At 44.4% G+C, this 18,226-nt stretch overlaps 1 protein-coding gene across 2 annotated transcripts in view; it reads right to left on the bottom strand.

Moving 5' to 3' along the window:
- The window catches only part of CAPN8 (calpain 8), a 51,206-nt gene that overhangs the window by 13,382 nt on the left and 19,598 nt on the right, over positions 1-18,226 (bottom strand). For both annotated transcript variants that reach the window (XR_003096165.1, XM_006033377.2), the window contains exons 3-11: positions 16,086-16,204; positions 15,650-15,783; positions 15,133-15,301; positions 11,212-11,295; positions 10,348-10,433; positions 7,434-7,508; positions 6,193-6,353; positions 3,924-4,099; positions 1,922-1,933 (exon numbers count right to left, since the gene is read on the bottom strand). Coding sequence is in view for 1 of the 2 variants with exons in the window: in XM_006033377.2 (XP_006033439.1) it covers positions 1,922-1,933; positions 3,924-4,099; positions 6,193-6,353; positions 7,434-7,508; positions 10,348-10,433; positions 11,212-11,295; positions 15,133-15,301; positions 15,650-15,783; positions 16,086-16,204 (1,016 nt within the window). In the remaining variant the exon portion in view is untranslated. The remainder of the gene's footprint in view (positions 1-1,921; positions 1,934-3,923; positions 4,100-6,192; positions 6,354-7,433; positions 7,509-10,347; positions 10,434-11,211; positions 11,296-15,132; positions 15,302-15,649; positions 15,784-16,085; positions 16,205-18,226) is intronic.

Genomic DNA, 18,226 nt, shown 5'->3' with positions numbered 1-18,226 from the left:
CTCTTAGTCTTTAGCATGTAGAGTTGTTTGTCAACCTTGGATCTGCAGTAAAGGAGAAGCTCTAACAGCTCTGTGATATGGCCAGCTCTCAGATTTCTGTAGTCACCCATTCCACCAGCTCCACCATCTACTCCTCCTGTTTTCTTACCGCTGTTGTCCTTCAGCAGCACTACAAACAGTAACTTTTTATTCTAATCAGCTTATAAGAACTGTCAGCTGCTCAAGGGGAACAGTTACCTAGTTAAGATTTGTATACTCAGATAAGGAATGTAGCCACATAAATCCCATTAACCTTAGTGGGAGATGTGGATAATCCTCTAGGTGGCTGTGAAAATCTCGACCAGCTTTTCCATGATTGATAATCTAGTTACATGTTTTATAGCTTGGAAAGTAAATCAGTAATGCAAAGATAAATAGTAGCATGAAAGCAAATCCCACTGCTACAAACACCTTTATAAATGCTATTCAAACAAAAGTATAGCTATCAAGTTTGTTCCTTGGCCAAAACCCTGGGGGAAAAAGAGAGGTCAGGGGAATGGTCAAGGTGAGGGGTTGCATCAGTCTTACCTGCTCCAAGGACTCAGTCCCTGGTTGCTGATGGCACAGAGCAATCTGCCTGGCCCTGGTTGTTGCTACTGCTGCTACATTAGCAGCACAGAGTCCCTGCACCTGGTTGCTGTGGCTATAGCCATGGCATGGAGCTGCTACTACCGCTGCAACACCATGGACTCCACAGGAGCTGCCATTCTGGTGTCCCCTCTAAGCAGGTGCCTGGGACTGGTACCCCAATCACTCACCCCTTATTATGCTACTGCATTCAAATTACCTTTACTCCACAAAGCTAGTCTTTCACAGTGTGTGACTCAGCAAAGTAATGAGTCAAGAAAGGTGGAAAATATTTGATACAGGGTGTGGAACATCACATGTTGATAATGTTTCTGGCTTGACTCTAAGGCCACAGTAAATGTTTCACACTGAAACTGTAAATAGCTATAACATCCCACATACAAATACTATACTGTACTGTAATACTACTACAGAAATAGTCCAAAGCTTAGCAGGATCTCTGTTGTAAACTGTAAAATGATGTGATAAATTAAGGGGTAGGTTTTGATTTAATTGGTTTTTCAAAAACTTGGACCATTTCTCTCCCATCCAATCTACAGCTAAGCTACGTTGCAGTGAAAAACTAAGAAATCAGATCCAACATCTTTTCAATGTATAATCCCCATTCCCTTTGTGTTTATGAAGCTGTAAGCAGAGCACAGTTAATTGGCACATAGCCACATGTTATCTTACTGAATGAGAACAAAAGGGATAAAAACACAGGGAAAAATAGGCAGCACAAATTGATACACTATACTAATGAGTCTGGATCCCTCTTAGCCCCAGATACTCCTTTGTGGTCCTTAATTTAGATATCAAAATCCTGATTACCTTGACTAGGACATTTGAGTGAAGAGTAGGGAGGCTGAGTTGGAAATGACTGATTATTACCTGGAACCCCAGCTCAAAACTATCAAGAGAATGGATCCACTGAGTTTGGTATTTTCTCTAAATAATACTAGCTGGGTTTTCCTCCCTTCAGGAAGAAAAAATGCAATTAACTATGTGAGTAAATAGGCTGTGTTCTGCCATAATCTGAGTCTGATCTCAGCTATGCCAAATCAGTGGAATACAATGGAAGCCATAAACTAATGTAAATAAGATAAAACTCTGACTCATAACTTTTGGATAAGATCTTGGATACACCCCAATTAATTTCAAATGATTATTTAGGAGATCCAAATATAAGGTTACTGATGAATGAGCCAAGGTCTCTAGAAGGATTGCAGTGAGTTCGGAAGGCACCAGTCTTCAAAAAGCAGTTGCTGCTAAACTCATCCCCAAGAGAAGGTGGTCATCTGGAGAAGGTACATACCTCTTTTGGGAGCTACGAAAGAGAGAAAAATATAATATTGGTAGGTATCTTCTGCAATTATTTGGATGAAAAATCAACTGAAGTCATATTTCATAGGCTTGGACAGTTTGTCTTTCACTCTTATTTACAACCACATACTACAATTCTGAGCTGTGCTCATGAGTCCCTGGTTCAAAGGAAAAATAAGGTGCATTTGGACAAATCCTGAAATACTTAGTCAGCAGAACCCAGTGCATTGCCCAGTCTAGCAAAATAGTCTTGAGAATAAAGCTAGCATGAAATGTATTTGCTACAATTATATTTTAAATCATAAGTTAAAAAAAAAGATATCTAACCAGAAGATAAATAGTTTTGCAAGGAGTACATAATACAAGTAGGAAATTCGTGGCCCTTGATTAAATGAACAAAACAGCTAAAATGTTAATTTTTGCTTATAATTGTACTTGTGAATAAATAGCAGATTTCTTGGTTGACTTGGGAACACAAGTACCTTTGAACACCAGTTAGATTTGTGCTCCAAAACCAACTAGGTTCTCTTGAAATTTCCACCCATAGCTTCCTCCAGAATGTCTTTTATGTCTGCCTTCATTAGTTTAAGACTCACTCCATAGTAGCACCTGGGCATGAGGACAGACAGTCAGTTGTACTATAATTGTCTTGTAGTTGGCTTATATAAGGTTCTACCAGGTAGGGAAACTTTAGTATGTACCTCTCCCTTTCTTCTCATATTCTTATATTGGCTTCTGTCTCTGGGTTGTCTTAACTACAGTAGGCTTCCTTGGTTCTCTCCTTTGTTCTCTTCACAGGGAAGAGTGGCAATAGCAACTTGCATTCTGGAGGAGTCACGAGACAGAGGATTTAGCAGCCCTTCACTTCAAGATGGAAGGATTCCTCTGTTAAGAGTTACCAACTCCATGCTATAAATAAAAGGTTATAAAGTGGGCAGATGCAATGAGACATCTCTCATGGTAGTTATATGCTAAAGCAAAATGGTTGTGCTTTCTTTCCTTCTTGATTGATTGGTCGGAGGAGACCACTGTCTTCTAGGTGCACATCCTAGAGCTGAAATGAAATGGATTGCCTGGCATCCAGGATGTGGCACAACTTTAAAAAGGACACCAAAAGCTCACTCTGTGTTCAGACATCTTGGCACAAGGGAAAGTCATGCAAGCTTTTAACCCATTGCCTCATTTTTTGGCCCTAACCCCTAACAGCCCCCGCCCCCACTATGCATGCAGGAGGTTAGGAAAGTAGAGCACAGAGCTACATTAGCAAAAGGTCATGATTGCTATCTGCTCTCTGCTGTGCTTGTTAATGATCTTAGTCCATTGGAATCTACAGTGCTCTTCATTGCTTTTTTGAAAATATAATACCCTGAATGCCAATACCAGGGAAAATCTTAGATTTGTATTAGATTGCTATAGCACCACAGAAGTTAGGGAGACAGTCACACTATTTCCCTCTTCAGCCACTGCAGGATTGTTCCCTCAAGTACATTGCCCATGGATTAACACAGTAGTGATGAGTTTTTCTATAAAATCACAAATCAGCTGAACTGGAATACTACTATGGCAGAAAGTGAATCAGTCAAATAGAAATAAAAAACAATTTACAAAAATGGAACAAAATAAAAAATAAAAAAGTTCAAGCAAACATTGGGAACTAGCAAGGGGGCCTAAACCTGAACTATTTGTTTGAGACCTCCATCCATCCAGAACAGCGCCCGCTTAGGGCTTTCAAGAGAAAGCTCTGAATGAAGTCATTGCTAGATTAGTTGCCTCCCAAACGGGGCCAGTCTCTTAGCAATAAAGATGAAACAAAACCCAAGCCATTTATCTGAATCTTCTCATCTCACATATATTATGCAACAGTTTGACCCTTCTGGCAAAAAGCAACATCTGACCGATGCAATACCGAAATGTCAAAAGCATCTCTGAGCATTGCCCATTTCTTATGGGGGACAATAACACTGAATAAAGGGTTAACAAGGAACTTACTATACCTGGTAGAGAGAATAGCCAATGCTGAGGAGAGCTTCTCCCACCCTCCTCTGTCTTCTGCGGTTCTTCTGCATTAGCCCCACCAATAGAGTGCAGCATGGTTCATTTGCATTTCCCTCATGGTCATCATCTGGCTCATCCAGCCTGATTTTAAACTGGGGATTGGTCCAGTATGTCACTTAAGGGGCCAGGGGAAAATAAAAAGAGCCATTGCCATCACTGCAAACAAGGGGTCATTAGAGCTATAGGGAATACTTTCATTTGGAGTTCAGCCAAACCTTCCCGTTACGTTATATGGTGCCATGCTTTCCCAGCTGAACTCTGTATTTATTTAAACAATAAGACATAAGAGCACAAAGATATTTCCTGATGAGTAATGACTAGCTGGGAGGAGCTGATGTTATTAATACTAGCCAGTCACTTATCCCCAGGATAAGGCTGCTGAGACTGATGTTGTTGTTATATGGCCAAATCGCAAAGGGCCTCTCCTTAGGTCTTACCTGAAAAAATGCCAAATAACACTGCTTTCTCAGTGTTGAATTGTAGCTATGTTGTGACCTATACAATCCCTTTGGAGCTTACTCAAGTCAGAAGCATAAGCAATACAAACAGGGAAGGCTCATAGAGAAAAGAGTGAATTAACTTTCCCAGGGAGGAAAGAAAACACTAGTGGGAAAACAAGGCTAATCAGATCTTGATGTAAGCCAGAGAGCTTTCGCCTAATACCAAAGTGTGTAGAAAATGGGTAGAAAAACCTACAGAAGGAAATAATAGGCATCAGAATTTCAAATCGAAAGTCAAACTCCCTTCTCCACAAGCATGTCTAGTTTCAAGGAAAAGACATATTTTCTGCAACTGGCAAGAAGCTGCCCAAAATAGCAAAAACATCTCATGAAAATGACTGATTTCACCAGATTTTTTAACCAATGATGGTTAAATCTCATGAGATGTCTTCCATTTATTTACATTTCATGAGAATTACATGCCAAATGTCAGATCCATCAAACCCAAACACTAGCCAGACTTTTCCATTATCTTATACAGTATAGGTCCAAATTTTCTCAACTGCATGCTGAATTTATTTCAACAATAACAAATAAAAGTACAAAGAGAAAAGCATCCAGGTCTGAACTAAATCCAGATCTCAGTCCTCTGCCTTTGACCCAATTATAAAAATAACATCGCTTCCTCCTCACAGTCACCTGCATTACCTGCTGCAACAATGATACAGCATAGACACTTTGGGACAGACTCTGATCTACCAGTTGGGCATGCAAATGGACTTAGGTGACTAAATGTGATTCTATTTCACCCTGTGACAGAGATTAAGTCATAAGGATAAAGGATTAAGGATAAACAGAGTGTCCAGAAAATGTGACTTCCCAAGAGACAGCCTAGCGAGGCCAGCAGGCACTTCCAGGTGGCAGAACAGGAGCAGGCCTGCCACTGTTACTTCTTGCTATAAGTAGCTGTATATAAGTTTCTGTATGTAATAAAGAGCTGCTCCACATTACAAGCCTTCAGATATCACGCACCTGGTTCAAGGCCCTGCAAAAAATGTTAATACAAAGGTGCATGGGTGCTCCTTCTCTTCATTGTTTTTTGTGACTCATTCCTAAAGATAAGATATTGGTGTGTTACAAAAACAGATGCATTAATGGATTTTCAAGACTTGAATGGGATGGGAGAGAACCACACTTAGATGCCTAAGTAGACTTAGGGTACATACAGATGTTACACTTAGATCAACCTAAGTAGAATTAAGTATACTTAAGTATTAAATTGGACATATGGTTGGGGAGGTTAGATTAGGCAAAAAATGCCACCTGATATAACATAGTTCACTCACATGCAGACCTTACATTATACTGACCTAACCAGGGTTATGTTAATCTCAGTGCTGATCTGTACTTATGTTCAGGAAGGTTAGATTGGGCAAAAAAGGTCTGGCCCAACCTAACTTGAGTTCACCTGATGCCCTGATCCTGCTAAAGACCCTTCCACTCTTTCTGCCAGACCTGCTTGGCCCCCTGATCTCATTCACCCCTCCCCTCACCCTGACTTGCTCAGGTTGAGCTCCTGGCACCACCAAATGTCTGCACATTCAGGACTTGGTCTACCATCACACCTTGTGATTGTAGATCTGGTCCTGGGAACATCTTGATGTGGCCTTAGACATCCAATAGATGTACAGAACCTGGCTCTGTGTTGGTAGCATGTTTGTCTGCTTCTTCACCGTGCAAAAAAGACAAGTTTCATTGGGGTCTTTACCGGGATAATTCTGGCAGCCTCCAGCAGTAGAACCACGCATCCAGTGCCCACTGAACAAGGTCAGACCCCACTTATGGACCTCCTTGCTTGTCAGGGTGTCAGGACTCAAGTTGCAGATCTCAAGCCTTGTGAACTGACTTTTAAAATCTGAAAAGGCCATCCTGGCACCAAAAAAAAATAGAATGAGAGACGGGAGAATGTGAGATCTTGTACCTGGCCAGCACCACTACAGATCAGCCCCTTTTTAATGAGGCAGTAAATGGCAGCACCACAGCAGAATCACCTGAAACTCAGTTTAATTGAACTTTGAAATTAAAACTGGCTTTCTGCAGTCCCAATTGCCCTTTTAAGGCAATACATTTTCAGGGGCTAATATTCATAATGGGCTCAGTTATGCCATCTTTGCTTACACTTAGTACACAAGTAATTTCACGGTAATCAGTGGGGCTGTGAGGCAGTACAATGTTATGTATTCCAAGTAAGGCTAATACCACTGAGTTCCATGACAAATTCACTCATCCCAAAACAACCCCAGAGATTCTGCTTTTTATTTTATTTTGCTTCAGTTGGTGTTTCTTCCTGCCATTCCTGAAATGTCATCATGGTTGATATTATTAGCTAATCACGTCATGACACCAGAAGGGCGGGAAACTTTATTACTTCGTGACCGCTCACTTTCTGGCAGGGCAACACCCCTTCTTACCAAAAACCTGTCTCTGATTGCACTTATGCTGATGTAAATCAGGAGTAATTCTGCCAATGTTAGTGAATTACAGCTGTATAAATCTATATTAAATTAAATCATTCTACACCCCTTCCACTTGGTATATTTGTGGGCACTACACATGTTAATCTAGGGTAGAGTTCTACACAAGGCACACCAGGATTAACCAAATACTGGGCTGAGTTTTCCACCTGTACCAGGTACATAGGCTCTTCCTAAGCTGTAAATCTGAATTTCCTTACTATTTAGCATTTAGGCAAAAAACAAGCCTCAAAATATTGAGCATCTGAGCTTCATTCTTGCCACCTCATTAACTTTATAGCCATCTGTTCTCTATATTTTGGATACACTCTAAGTTATAGACAGCCTAATAAAAAGGGAAACAACTAAGAGACTAACAACTTGCATGCATTGTGCATTATTAACCCTGTGGATGCTAGTATTTGTTCCCATTCCATCCATAGGAAAGTTTAAAGAGATACATATCCAGGGATTTAATCCAAATAATGATTCTTACCAAAACTCTCCATCATCTGACTGCTCATCCAGAGCCTGTTTCTGTTTGGGATCAATATAATTCCATTCTGGAGCACTGCCAGAAAAAATAAATAGGCCATAAGTATAGCAGCTAAATTTGATTTTCTGAGTGGTTCTGAAAGTTGGAAGTTTCTATAGTAACAGCCAATAACAGGACATATTCCCTTCTATGATTAGATCTACTGCCATTCTCAATGTCTCTACAAAATACAAAACGCAAATTAATTATATGTGACAAAGCTATTTAAACAATCTGGTCAAATTGTATTTGCAACAAAAAAACCTTAAATTTATTCATAACGACAAGGTGTGAGAATGTACAAATGGAGGACTGACTGGATGAGATTGTCTAATATTACTTTATATTATATACAAAATATGTCCCTAAAATGTGTTTTCTGAATATCAGAAGTTTCTCAGTTCTGATATTTAGTTGAAAGACTAGTAGTCTATTCAGGGAAGCAGAAAAGGCTGCATTATTTGGGACATTGAAATAATTCAGGAGAATGGATGAAGCAGGCAGCAGAACATATATACCTCAAGGACTAATCTTTGGTATAAGCTAAGATATACTCCTTCTTTCCCATTTCTGTTATACTGGGTGCATCTACACATGCAAATAATGCAGGAGCAGTTTACTCTCGAGTAAGCTACTTGAGAGTAAACTCTCCCAGGCACGTGTCTACACATCATGGATGTGGGAGCAGATTAGTTACTTCTAGCAGCAGACTGCTCCTGCTCCCTGCAGCCCTGAAACAGCCTGCAGCAGCCAGGGGGAGCTCTAGGCTCAGGGGCCAGAAGACAGTTGTCTCCTGGCAGGGGCTGGGACATTATTCCCTGCCCCTGTAAGCTGCCTGCTGATGGGGCAGGCTCCACCACTGGAGCCCGGAAGGGGACAATGTCCCCCTGCCCCAGCAGCAGGGAGCTCCCAGCCTGTTCAGTAATCACAGGGCCAGGGCTGGGAAATCCTTATCTCCCAGCCCAAGCCTCACAGTCACGGGGCCAGTGCTGGGAAATCTTTATCTCCCAGCACCAGCTACGCCACTGCGGGGCCAGCACTGGGAGATTCTTCTCTCTCAGCACCGGCTCTACAGTCATGGAGTTGGCACTGGGAGAGAAGAATCTCCCAGTACTGGCCCTGCAATTGCAGAGCTGGTGCTGAGAGATAAAGATCTCCCAGCCCAGGTCTCATGACCGTGGAGTGGGGGCTGGGAGCTCCCTGCTGCCAGGGCAAGGGGACATTGTCCCTGCCTGGGCTTTGGTAGTAGAGCCCACCCCAATAGCAGGCAGCTCCCAGGGGCAGGGAGCAACCTCCCATCCCCTGCTGCCCATGGCCAGGCATCTAAACATGTACTACTGTGCAGTAAATAATCTTGAGTAAATTTGCTACTTGCATTTGAAGGTAGCAAAATTACTCACAATTAGAGCCAATTACTGTGCAGTAAGTGTCTGCATGCGTAGATGCAGATACTTACTGAACGGTAAATAGCTTTACTGGGCAGTAAAGCATCTCGTGTAGATGCACTGTGGGCCAGATTCAGATCTGATCCCATATCAGTCTAGAATAACTCCATTGATTCCAGCAGGATTGAGCCACACTGAATCAGGTGTAACTGAGATCAGAATATAACTTTGAACATTTCTGAATCTATTACTTTTAGGGGTGAGCAAAACAGTTCAGATAACAATAGGACTGATCTTACATTTTGCCCAAATTTCTTCACACAACCTCAGCGCTATAATTTCAGGCAGCTAGGATACAAATGTACTGAAATACTGCATAAGAAGTTGTATCAAGCCTGAGAAAAATGTCTTGCTGCAAGGAAATATTAGACATTTTGTGACTTCTGTTCCCATGCATTTGATGAAGCAGGCTATCACCTACAAAAGCATATGCTGCTCTCTAACATGCCACCCTACCCTACCTTCTGCCTGACTTCAGACTAACATGGCTGATCACCTCTCTGTTCCCATGAGATTCCAAGCCCTGCTTCCAGACTAGAGAGGTCTATACAAGCATCTAAGGGCACCTGTACACTAGGGCTGTGCAAAGCTTCGGTCTTTGATTCGATCCGGTGGAGATTTGGCCTGATTTGGTGGCCGAATCTCCAAATCAAATCAGGAGACCCTTTAATCTCTCCGAATCAAATTAGAACCCTCCAAATCGATTCAGGGAGATTTGGAAAGATTCTAAGATTTAGACATAGACACAGCTTTAAATGTTTTTTCTACATACCTCAAGGTACCAGGCAGCTCATGAGTGCTGTGATGCTGGAGCACATGGACTGTCCCACAGGAGCACGGGGGGCCCCCACATGCTCGTCAGCAGACCCAAAGTGGACCAGAAGCACTTCCGGTCCACTTCCAGGTCCTCTGGGGAGCGTGCACCGTGCCTCCCTGGCTTGGCGACTTCCAGGTTCATCGCCAAGCATGTGGGGGGGCCCCCTGCACTCTTGTGGGACGCTCCATCCGCCCCAGCATCGCAGCATTCATGAGCCATGCTGGTACTTCGAGGTATGTAGAAAAAACATTTAAAGCTGTGTCTATGTCTGAATCACTGATTCTCCAAATCAGCATCAAATCTTCAGATTCTGATTCAGCTGAATCAAATCAGGGACAGTGATCCAAATCAACAAATCAAATTGTTGTCCCCGATTTGGGCCGAATCTGAATCGAATAGAGCCCGCCTTGCACACCCCTAGTAAGAACATGCCTGATATGGTCAGAAGAGATGACCAGCCAGTACTGTTAATGAATTAATATTGCTTTGCTTCTGACCATCTTCAACTGATTTAACACTTTTTCCCTGTGTGCTATGTGCCTTACGAGCTGCAAGTGTTACCAATTTAATTTTTAAAAAGATATTAGACTACACTGAAAAATGTATAACCTACTTATCACACCAGGCTCCAGTCCACTCCACTTGACCCCAGGGATTTCTTATCCTGACTAGTTTCTCTGGGCGCCTGTGGTAATTCACCTGTAAAGTACAAAACAAGCAGTATCTCAGCCTGTTGCTATTCCAGTCATCATCATGCAGTATTTATTTTTACATCTACAGGAAAAACAATTTGCGCTTTAGCTGTGTGATTAATTCTAATTTGTAAGAATTAAAAGAGCACTAAACGGATCTCAATCCCCAATTTACTTTCCCCTCAGTACCACACCATTACTGCACAAACGGCCTTTCTTGCAATGCTCACCATTTATCAGATGCTGTGCAAGTAACATCCAAGGATGAGCATAATTTATAACACAATGCAGTATTCGCAGCCTCATCAGCATGTGGCATTTTACAAGATAAGGTGGGAGCATAATTAGTACAAAGTTATTCAGCATAATCATCTCTCTTATCTTGATAGTTTGTGATATATAGGAAAAGATAAGGCCCAATGCATGTACAGTATAATTAGTTAGTATAATGCTGGTTGCAGGCTACAGTCTACACTGAGGAAGACTGGCTAGAACAAGATATCTGAGAGGTTATCACTAGATGACAAAAATTCCAAGCTAGCTGAATATTACAATCAGTGTTTCTTTCTATGTAGCTGTGACGAGACCAGCAATATTTTCACAAGGATCAGCTAGGCAAAGCCATCAGAAAGCTTTGAAGGTAGAATTTCAGGCCTTAGGTGATGTGCATGTTGTATTGGTTGATCTGCTTAATGATGCATATAACAGTTTCGTCTAAACTAGAAACCCCATTTGGGTTTACTTAGGAGTAACCAAATTGATCTATCTGTGGTACAGGGCCTTACCTCTTCTGCTCCAGTGAGAGAATAAGCATGTCCCTTCACTAGTTTCTGACGTGTGATTGCTTCAGTCTCAACTGCACTGGTGGTCTAGGACAATAACAAAGATGGTTATGTACCGCATGTACACACAATTCTAGTGACCAAATTAATCCTGGTGCAGACAAGAGAGAGATCAAACAGACATCTCTAATAAGAATAAAATATTCACCACCACAACCCATATTAAGCAGAAGTAGGTCCACAACAAAACCTCAGATCCAAACTCCAGATCTCATTTTACTGTCATCAAAGCCCAGTTTCAAACACATCAGAGACCTGGTAGGAAGGGCAGATATTGAAATCTGAATTCAGATCCAGACTCCCCCTTCAATATTCAGATCCAGTCTATAGCCAAGATAAATTTCAGTTGCAGTCTGGTATAAGAACTCAGTCCAAAGGGCTCATTATGCCAAGATCTGTATATGTGACCCTGGCTTTTATAGGTATAACATTAAACTAATAGCAAACTGGGACAAGATGATAAGGGTTTTAAATATTTTCTATAATTTCTGTGACTGCATTACAGGTGTCAGTAACTTACAGGACTGAAAAATAGCATTATCCCCATTTTGCATGGGGAAAAGGACAACTCTGGGAATCACCTGAGTGACCAAGCATAACTTATAAAGATGCCATATGGACTGTGAATTCAAGGTATTCTTCAGGGAGTGTTTGTCTCTCTCTTTCCCATCTGAGTATCTGAACAGGCAGCATTGGAATCTTAACAGTAAGTAGAATTGCATTTTGGGATCTGGATGAACCAGACAAGTGATACTTTTCTAAGATGGGTTTTCAGTGTCAAAAGAAAGTGAGAGATCAAAGGAGAATTATCCTTGCACTGGCATGGGGAAGTCACTGAGCTCTACTAGAAAACTGTGCCACTATCAGTTTGCCTGAGGCATCAAATGTTGTGGTGTCCACAGCATCTTGTGTATCTGTGTCCCTGAGCTTCAAAATAAATAGTCAAGGAGTAAACATCATCACAAAGCGTTTAAGGAGCTTATGCTGAGAATAAGGAACTACATAATACTACTTTAGTTCAAAGACCTCAAAGAGATTTATAGACCAAATTAAGAAAGCCTCATACAATTTCTGCAAGGTAGATGAGTATTGCTTTGTCCATTTTACAGATGAGTAAATTTAAATACAGGTTTGCATCAGAATGCCCAGAGAAGCAGAAGCAAAGTCAGGGACAGAATCCATAAATATTGATTCCTAGTCCATAGCTTTATTTATTATGCCATATAATTCTTATACTGGAAGCAAGAGTTATATTAACCTAGTGCTCCAACAAGCCTGATTATCTCCACAGAGTGGATTAGACCAGGCAGGGAACTGTACTAACATGATTATACTGGTTTCCAGAACCTGAACCAGTTCATTTAGAACTAGTTTTGGCATCTCTATACAGTACTTCATTGTGCCCTGTAGACACACAATCATAGAATCATAGAAAATTAGGGTTGGAAGGGACCTCAGGTAGTTATCCTAGTCCAACGTCCTGCTCAAAGCAGGACCAGCCGCAACTAGATCATCCCAGGCAACACTTATCTTGCCAGGTCTTAAAAACCTCCAGGGATGGAGAGTCCACAACCTCTCTGGATAAACTGTTCCAGTGCTTTACAACCCTCCTAGTGAGAAAATTCTTTCTAATATCTAACCTAAGCTTCCCTTGCTGCAACTTAAGACCATTGCTCCTTGTTCTGTCATCTGCTACCACTGAGGACAATCTAGCTCCATCCTCTTTGGAACAGCACTTCAGGTAGTTGAAAGCTGCTATTAAATCCCCTCTCAGTCTTCTCCTCTATAGACTAAATAAGACCAGTTCCTACAGCCTCTCCTCATAACTCATGTGCCACAGCCCCAAACCATTTTTATTGCCCTCTGCTGGACTCTCTCCAATTTGTCCGCATCCTTCTGGTAGTGGGGAGCCCAATATTGGACACAGTACTCCAGATGTGGCCTCACCAGTGTTGAATAGAGGGGAATAATCACTTCCTTGACCTGCTGGCAGCGCTCCTACTAATGCAGCCCAGTATGCCGTTAGCCTCCTTGGGCGCTTGTACATGTGAAAAAAAATGCCTGTTTTTAAGGTTTAATTGCATCACATATTACACATTTTTTGTGATTTCAGTGGGTTTGGTACATTGCAAACAAAACCACATCCCCATGTAGTTTAGTTTGCAACGTAATGTTGTAGCCTCTAATCTAACAGTCTGCCCCCTGGCCATGGGAAAGGCAGGCTGAAGGCAAAAGCGGTGAGGGGCACAATCCTTTTCTTCTTTTTTTTCTTTCTCATGAATCCTGTCCGCCTCTCCCATGGTCAGTGTGTGAGCTGCTGAGCAGCCCCTGAGCTGAGGGAGGCCCTGGTCCTTACCTCTATGGTGGCACCCCCTGTGGCCACATGAGCAGGCAGCTAGTGAGCTGGGGCCAGTACCCACTTGATCCAACTCATCCCCCATCCCGCTGGGGTTTCCAGTGTGCCATCCCTGCTGCCTTTCCACTGCCTGCGACCACCCAGGAAAGAGCTGGCATGCCCTGGGGCAGCACAGGGAAGTTGCAGGAAGGGGGCTGGGTGTGCTGGCAGCTGGAGAAGGGACAGTGCACAGTGCACTGAACGCCCAGGCGGGCTCAAGGAAGCTCAGGCTCAGCAGGCTTCCAGCACATCGTTCACCATCCCCACTGCTTTCTCCAGCCACCAGCACACCCAGATCCCTCCTGCTGCTTCTCCGCATTGCCCTAGGGGCAAGCCAGCCCATTCCTGAGTGGCCCCAGGCAGCAGGAAGGTGGCAGGGACAATGCACGGGCCACTGCTCCCTGGGAGGGCTCAGGGAAGAGTTGGATCCAGCTAGGTGCTGCCTGTGAGCTGGGGCAGCATCCAGCCCACTAGCTGCCTGCCTGGGCAGCCCCAGGGAGCACCACCACTGCAGAGGGAAGGGCTGGGGCCCCCTGCAGCTCCGGGGCCACTCAGCCTACTGACAGTTCACATGGGCAGGCTCTGCTGAAAAAAAAAAAGCGGCAAGGAGCCCAATCCTTTTTTTTCCCCCACAAAGTCTGCCTGCAGCCAGGGGGTGAGCTGCCAGGGTCCCTGAGCTGAGGGGGGCCCTAGCCCTTCTCTTCATGGTGGCAGCACCCCCCCTGGGGCTGCCCAGGCAGGCTGCTAGCAGTCCAAGGGCTGCCCCAGCTCAAAGGCAGCACCCAGCCCAATTCAACTGTTCCCTGACCCCAAGCTGGGGCAGACCCTGGCCCACTAGCAGCCTACCTGGGCAGCCCTGGGGGGCACCACTGCCGTGGAGGGAAAAACCGGGTTCCCCTCGCAGCTCAGGGGCTGCTCAGTCTGCTGGTTGCTTGCCCCGAGGCTGTGGGATAGGTGGGTAGGCTTCCTCAAAACAAAAAAAAAGGATTGGGCCCCTCTCTGTAACAGTGACGAAGCCCCTAAATTTAAACAATGGGTTTTTAATCATCACAATTAAAAACCCACCATTTCAATTCACAGGAGTAAACCCCTGTAACATGTAAAAGTGCCCCTTGACAACAAGGGCATACTGTTGGCTCATATTCAGCTTCTTGCCCACTGTAACCCCCAGGTGCTTTTCTGCACAGCCAGTCAGCCCCCAGGCTGTAGCGGTGCATGGGATTGTTCCATCCTAAGTGCAGGATTTGGCACTTTTCCTTGTTGAACAACATACCCTCTGTTTCCTGATAAGTGGTTGCCCATTTAGGGCTTGATCCAAAGTCTGTTAAAGTCAATAGCAAAATCTCATGCTGACTTCAGCAGGCTTTCAATCAGGGCCATCCCAAGTGGCAATGTCTGCCACTGAGCTTTCGCTACAACAAAACTTGGATTTCTGTAAGATTTGCAGTAAGACACTTGCAGCCTCTCACATCAATGGAGCAGCCAAGCAATGACCCAGCATTCAGGGCCTTCTGGATGATTTGGTAGAGGTTGGGTGGTGCCTTTCTTAGCTCATATGATTCAGAAATGCCTCCAGTGAAATCCTCAAACCCTTCTATAGTGGAGCCTCCTGTGAGAGCTTCATAAGAGCCATTCAACCTGTGGAGTAGAAAATAAGAAAACTGAGCTGTATAAAGGGCCTTAGGCCAGCTTTGACATATAAATATTGTTTGTACTGCAAAAATAGTGGCAATAACCCAATTCCTCTGTTACTGTACTCAGAGAAGGCAGAATTAGAAGGTAAAACATCTTAAGCAAGAAGGTTAGTAATGTGCCTTTAAGTGCTCAGGAAGAACATTAAAGACAGATGGAAAGAGGGCTGAGCAGTAGTAAAAGGTTGATGTTCAGGCAGACTGCATCTGCACAGTGCATCACCAGAGCCTGTGACAGTTGCATCCTTCCTGTGAGAGCTCAACCACAGCCTCCTTCAGAATTAGCCCAACTTACTTAGCATAAGCCTTCTCCAGCAGTGCACTCCAGAACTCATTGCCTTCCTCTGAGTGAACGAAGAGCAGTTCCCCATTTTTGGTGGGCAGCCTGTCATCGACCACAACATCCACCCACTCCCCAAACTGCCAGAACTGAGGAAGGAAAGTGAGAAAAAGCAATTAGGGATGTATGGTCCAGTTTCCTCCTCACCATCAGCCTCCTCCCACCCTCTTCTCCATACCTGCATAGTGAGATCTGCCCTTTACACGGGGGAAGAGTCTCTCATGTCTTTTGGCCATCACCTGCTCTCCTCCATTTTCAGATCCCCCATGAAAACCCACCTTGAGGAATCCTTCATTGGGCTCCTTCCCACTGAGTTCTTCCCCATCCAAACCCTTCCTTGCATGTTACCTCATGCATATGACCTTTGGGACAGGGACAAACCAAGAAGTACCAGGAAGTGAAAGATCCCAGCATAGTCCTTCTGGAAGCTCTGGTCTTTGGGAACAACTCTATCTAGAATTTCTTGATCCAAGGTGAGAGATGCAATGGCAGCAAGAAGCCAGCAGTCACCTGAGAATGTGCAAGTTTCAAGACAGAAAATACAGTGGTAAAACTCAGCCTTGCAGTTTCCTCATTTCCCTCTATACCCCTGGTTCTCAACCCTTTTAGCCGCAAGGCAACTCTCCACAACTTTTTGGAATTTAGTGAAAGCCCAGTTGAGAAATGCAGAGCTAGAATCTAGCTGCTGCCCAGGTGGCAGTGGCGGGGGCAGGAGCTCACCCCACCATTTCCACCATCTGCCCCTTCCCCACCCCAGGTCTATGCCTGCCCTTGCTGCTGGGACTGTGCCTCCAGTACCTCATACAGCAGCAACCAGAGACATATGCACTCAGGGACCCAACTGCAAAGCCCAGGAGCATGGGAAGAGTGGGGATTCAGTCCAGGCTGAAAAGTATAGCCTGACAGTACAACATATACATGTCCATGTGTAGCATGCTGCCAGGACCATGGAGGTGGCTGGGGTGAAGAGCAGCTGTGGGTGCTGCTTATCTGAGGCCCCTAACACACCTTACATTTATGCCATGACCAACATGTTAATCATGGAATAAATGGCAAGAGTGTTATACCTGCACATAATTTAAGGTGCCATAAAATGGCAAACCAGCCATAAAAATATCTCACATATAATGTAGAACATGTTTATTAGGGCTGTGTGAAATTTCACCAGCTGTTTCATTTCGACACTGTTTCGACTCATTTCGAGGTTGAAACAGCAAAATCTAAATGAAACAAAGGGCATCAAAACAGCCTCGAAACAAAACAAGGCTAGTCGAAACGTTTCGAAAGTCAAAACGTTTCAACCATAGCGCTGGGGATGGGGAGTCAGCCCAATTGGGCTGACTTCCCATCCCCCGTGCTAGATGGGGCCATGGGTGGGGCATCAGCCCAGCTGGGCTGACTTCCCGTCCCCAGCCAATCTAGCAAAACATCGAAACAGAGTCAAAACAGCCTTACTGTTTTGATGAAGCAAAACGGAACAGCTGTTTCGCATCAAAATGAAATTCGATACAAAACGCTGTTCCATCAAAACCTCAAAACTCAAGGTGAAACGGAACAGTGCCATTTTGCACAGACCTAATGTTTATGTCTGGCTTATAGGTGGAAGGGGGGACAACAAGCTGCAAGAACCTGGCTTTTAACTTGCTAGTCCAGGGGGATTATGATCTCAGCCTGTCCCTGCAGTGGCAAGTAGAATGGACACAAATGGGATCTGATCTTTGATCCCAAAATCGGACCTTCTGCTGTGCATGCATGCACGGCAGAAGGAATGATCATTAGGATCAGGGATCAGCTCCCATCATACAAATAAATGAACACATGTCAAGGGCCTGGAATGGTACAGGGTCTAGTGGGATGAGGAGTGATCACTTACCTCCTAACACAGGGACCAGGTCCTGGAGCACCCCTGGAAAAATCTGCCACTGAACCCCAGTTGAGGATCACTGGGCATGTCTACACATCCGCTTTACTGTGCAGTAGACAAATTTACTGCACAGTGAAGTGTCACTATCTATACACACATGGCAATTAGGCCACTGTAGACTAATTTACTGCACTGTTGGATAGTGCCATCAGACACAAGTACTACCTGACAGAGCAGAAAGTTACTGTGCTTAAACACATGCACAGATGGTGACAGGGCTCACTGGGGCATGAGGGTGCTTCAGCGCAGGGCTAAACAGCAGGCAGCCCCACACTGAAGCACCCTTGTGCCCCAGTCAGCTGCTCCACAGCACATGGAGCCCAGCCAGAGCAGTCCTGGGCTGGATGCTCCAATGGGGCTCCACGTGCTGTAAAAGGGCTGGCTGGGGCATGAGGGTGCTTCAGTGCAGGGGCTGCCTTCTGGCTAGCCCCTGCACTGAAGCATCCTCCTGCCTCAGCCAGCCCTTCCGCAGCATGTGGAACCTGGTCAGAGCAGCCCTGGGCTAACAGGCTGATCCCCTGGGTCCCCTGCCAGCCTAGACTGCTCCCACCAGGCTTCATGTACTGCACACAAATGAACTCCAGAGCTAATTGTTCCCGAGTTTTTTC

This window comes from Alligator sinensis, unplaced genomic scaffold (genome assembly GCF_000455745.1).
Source record: "Alligator sinensis unplaced genomic scaffold, ASM45574v1 scaffold753_1, whole genome shotgun sequence".
In the NCBI taxonomy this organism is placed as follows: Eukaryota; Metazoa; Chordata; order Crocodylia; family Alligatoridae; genus Alligator; species Alligator sinensis.
Note: the sequence above shows the minus strand (reverse complement) of the source record. Positions and strands in the feature narration are given on the sequence as shown.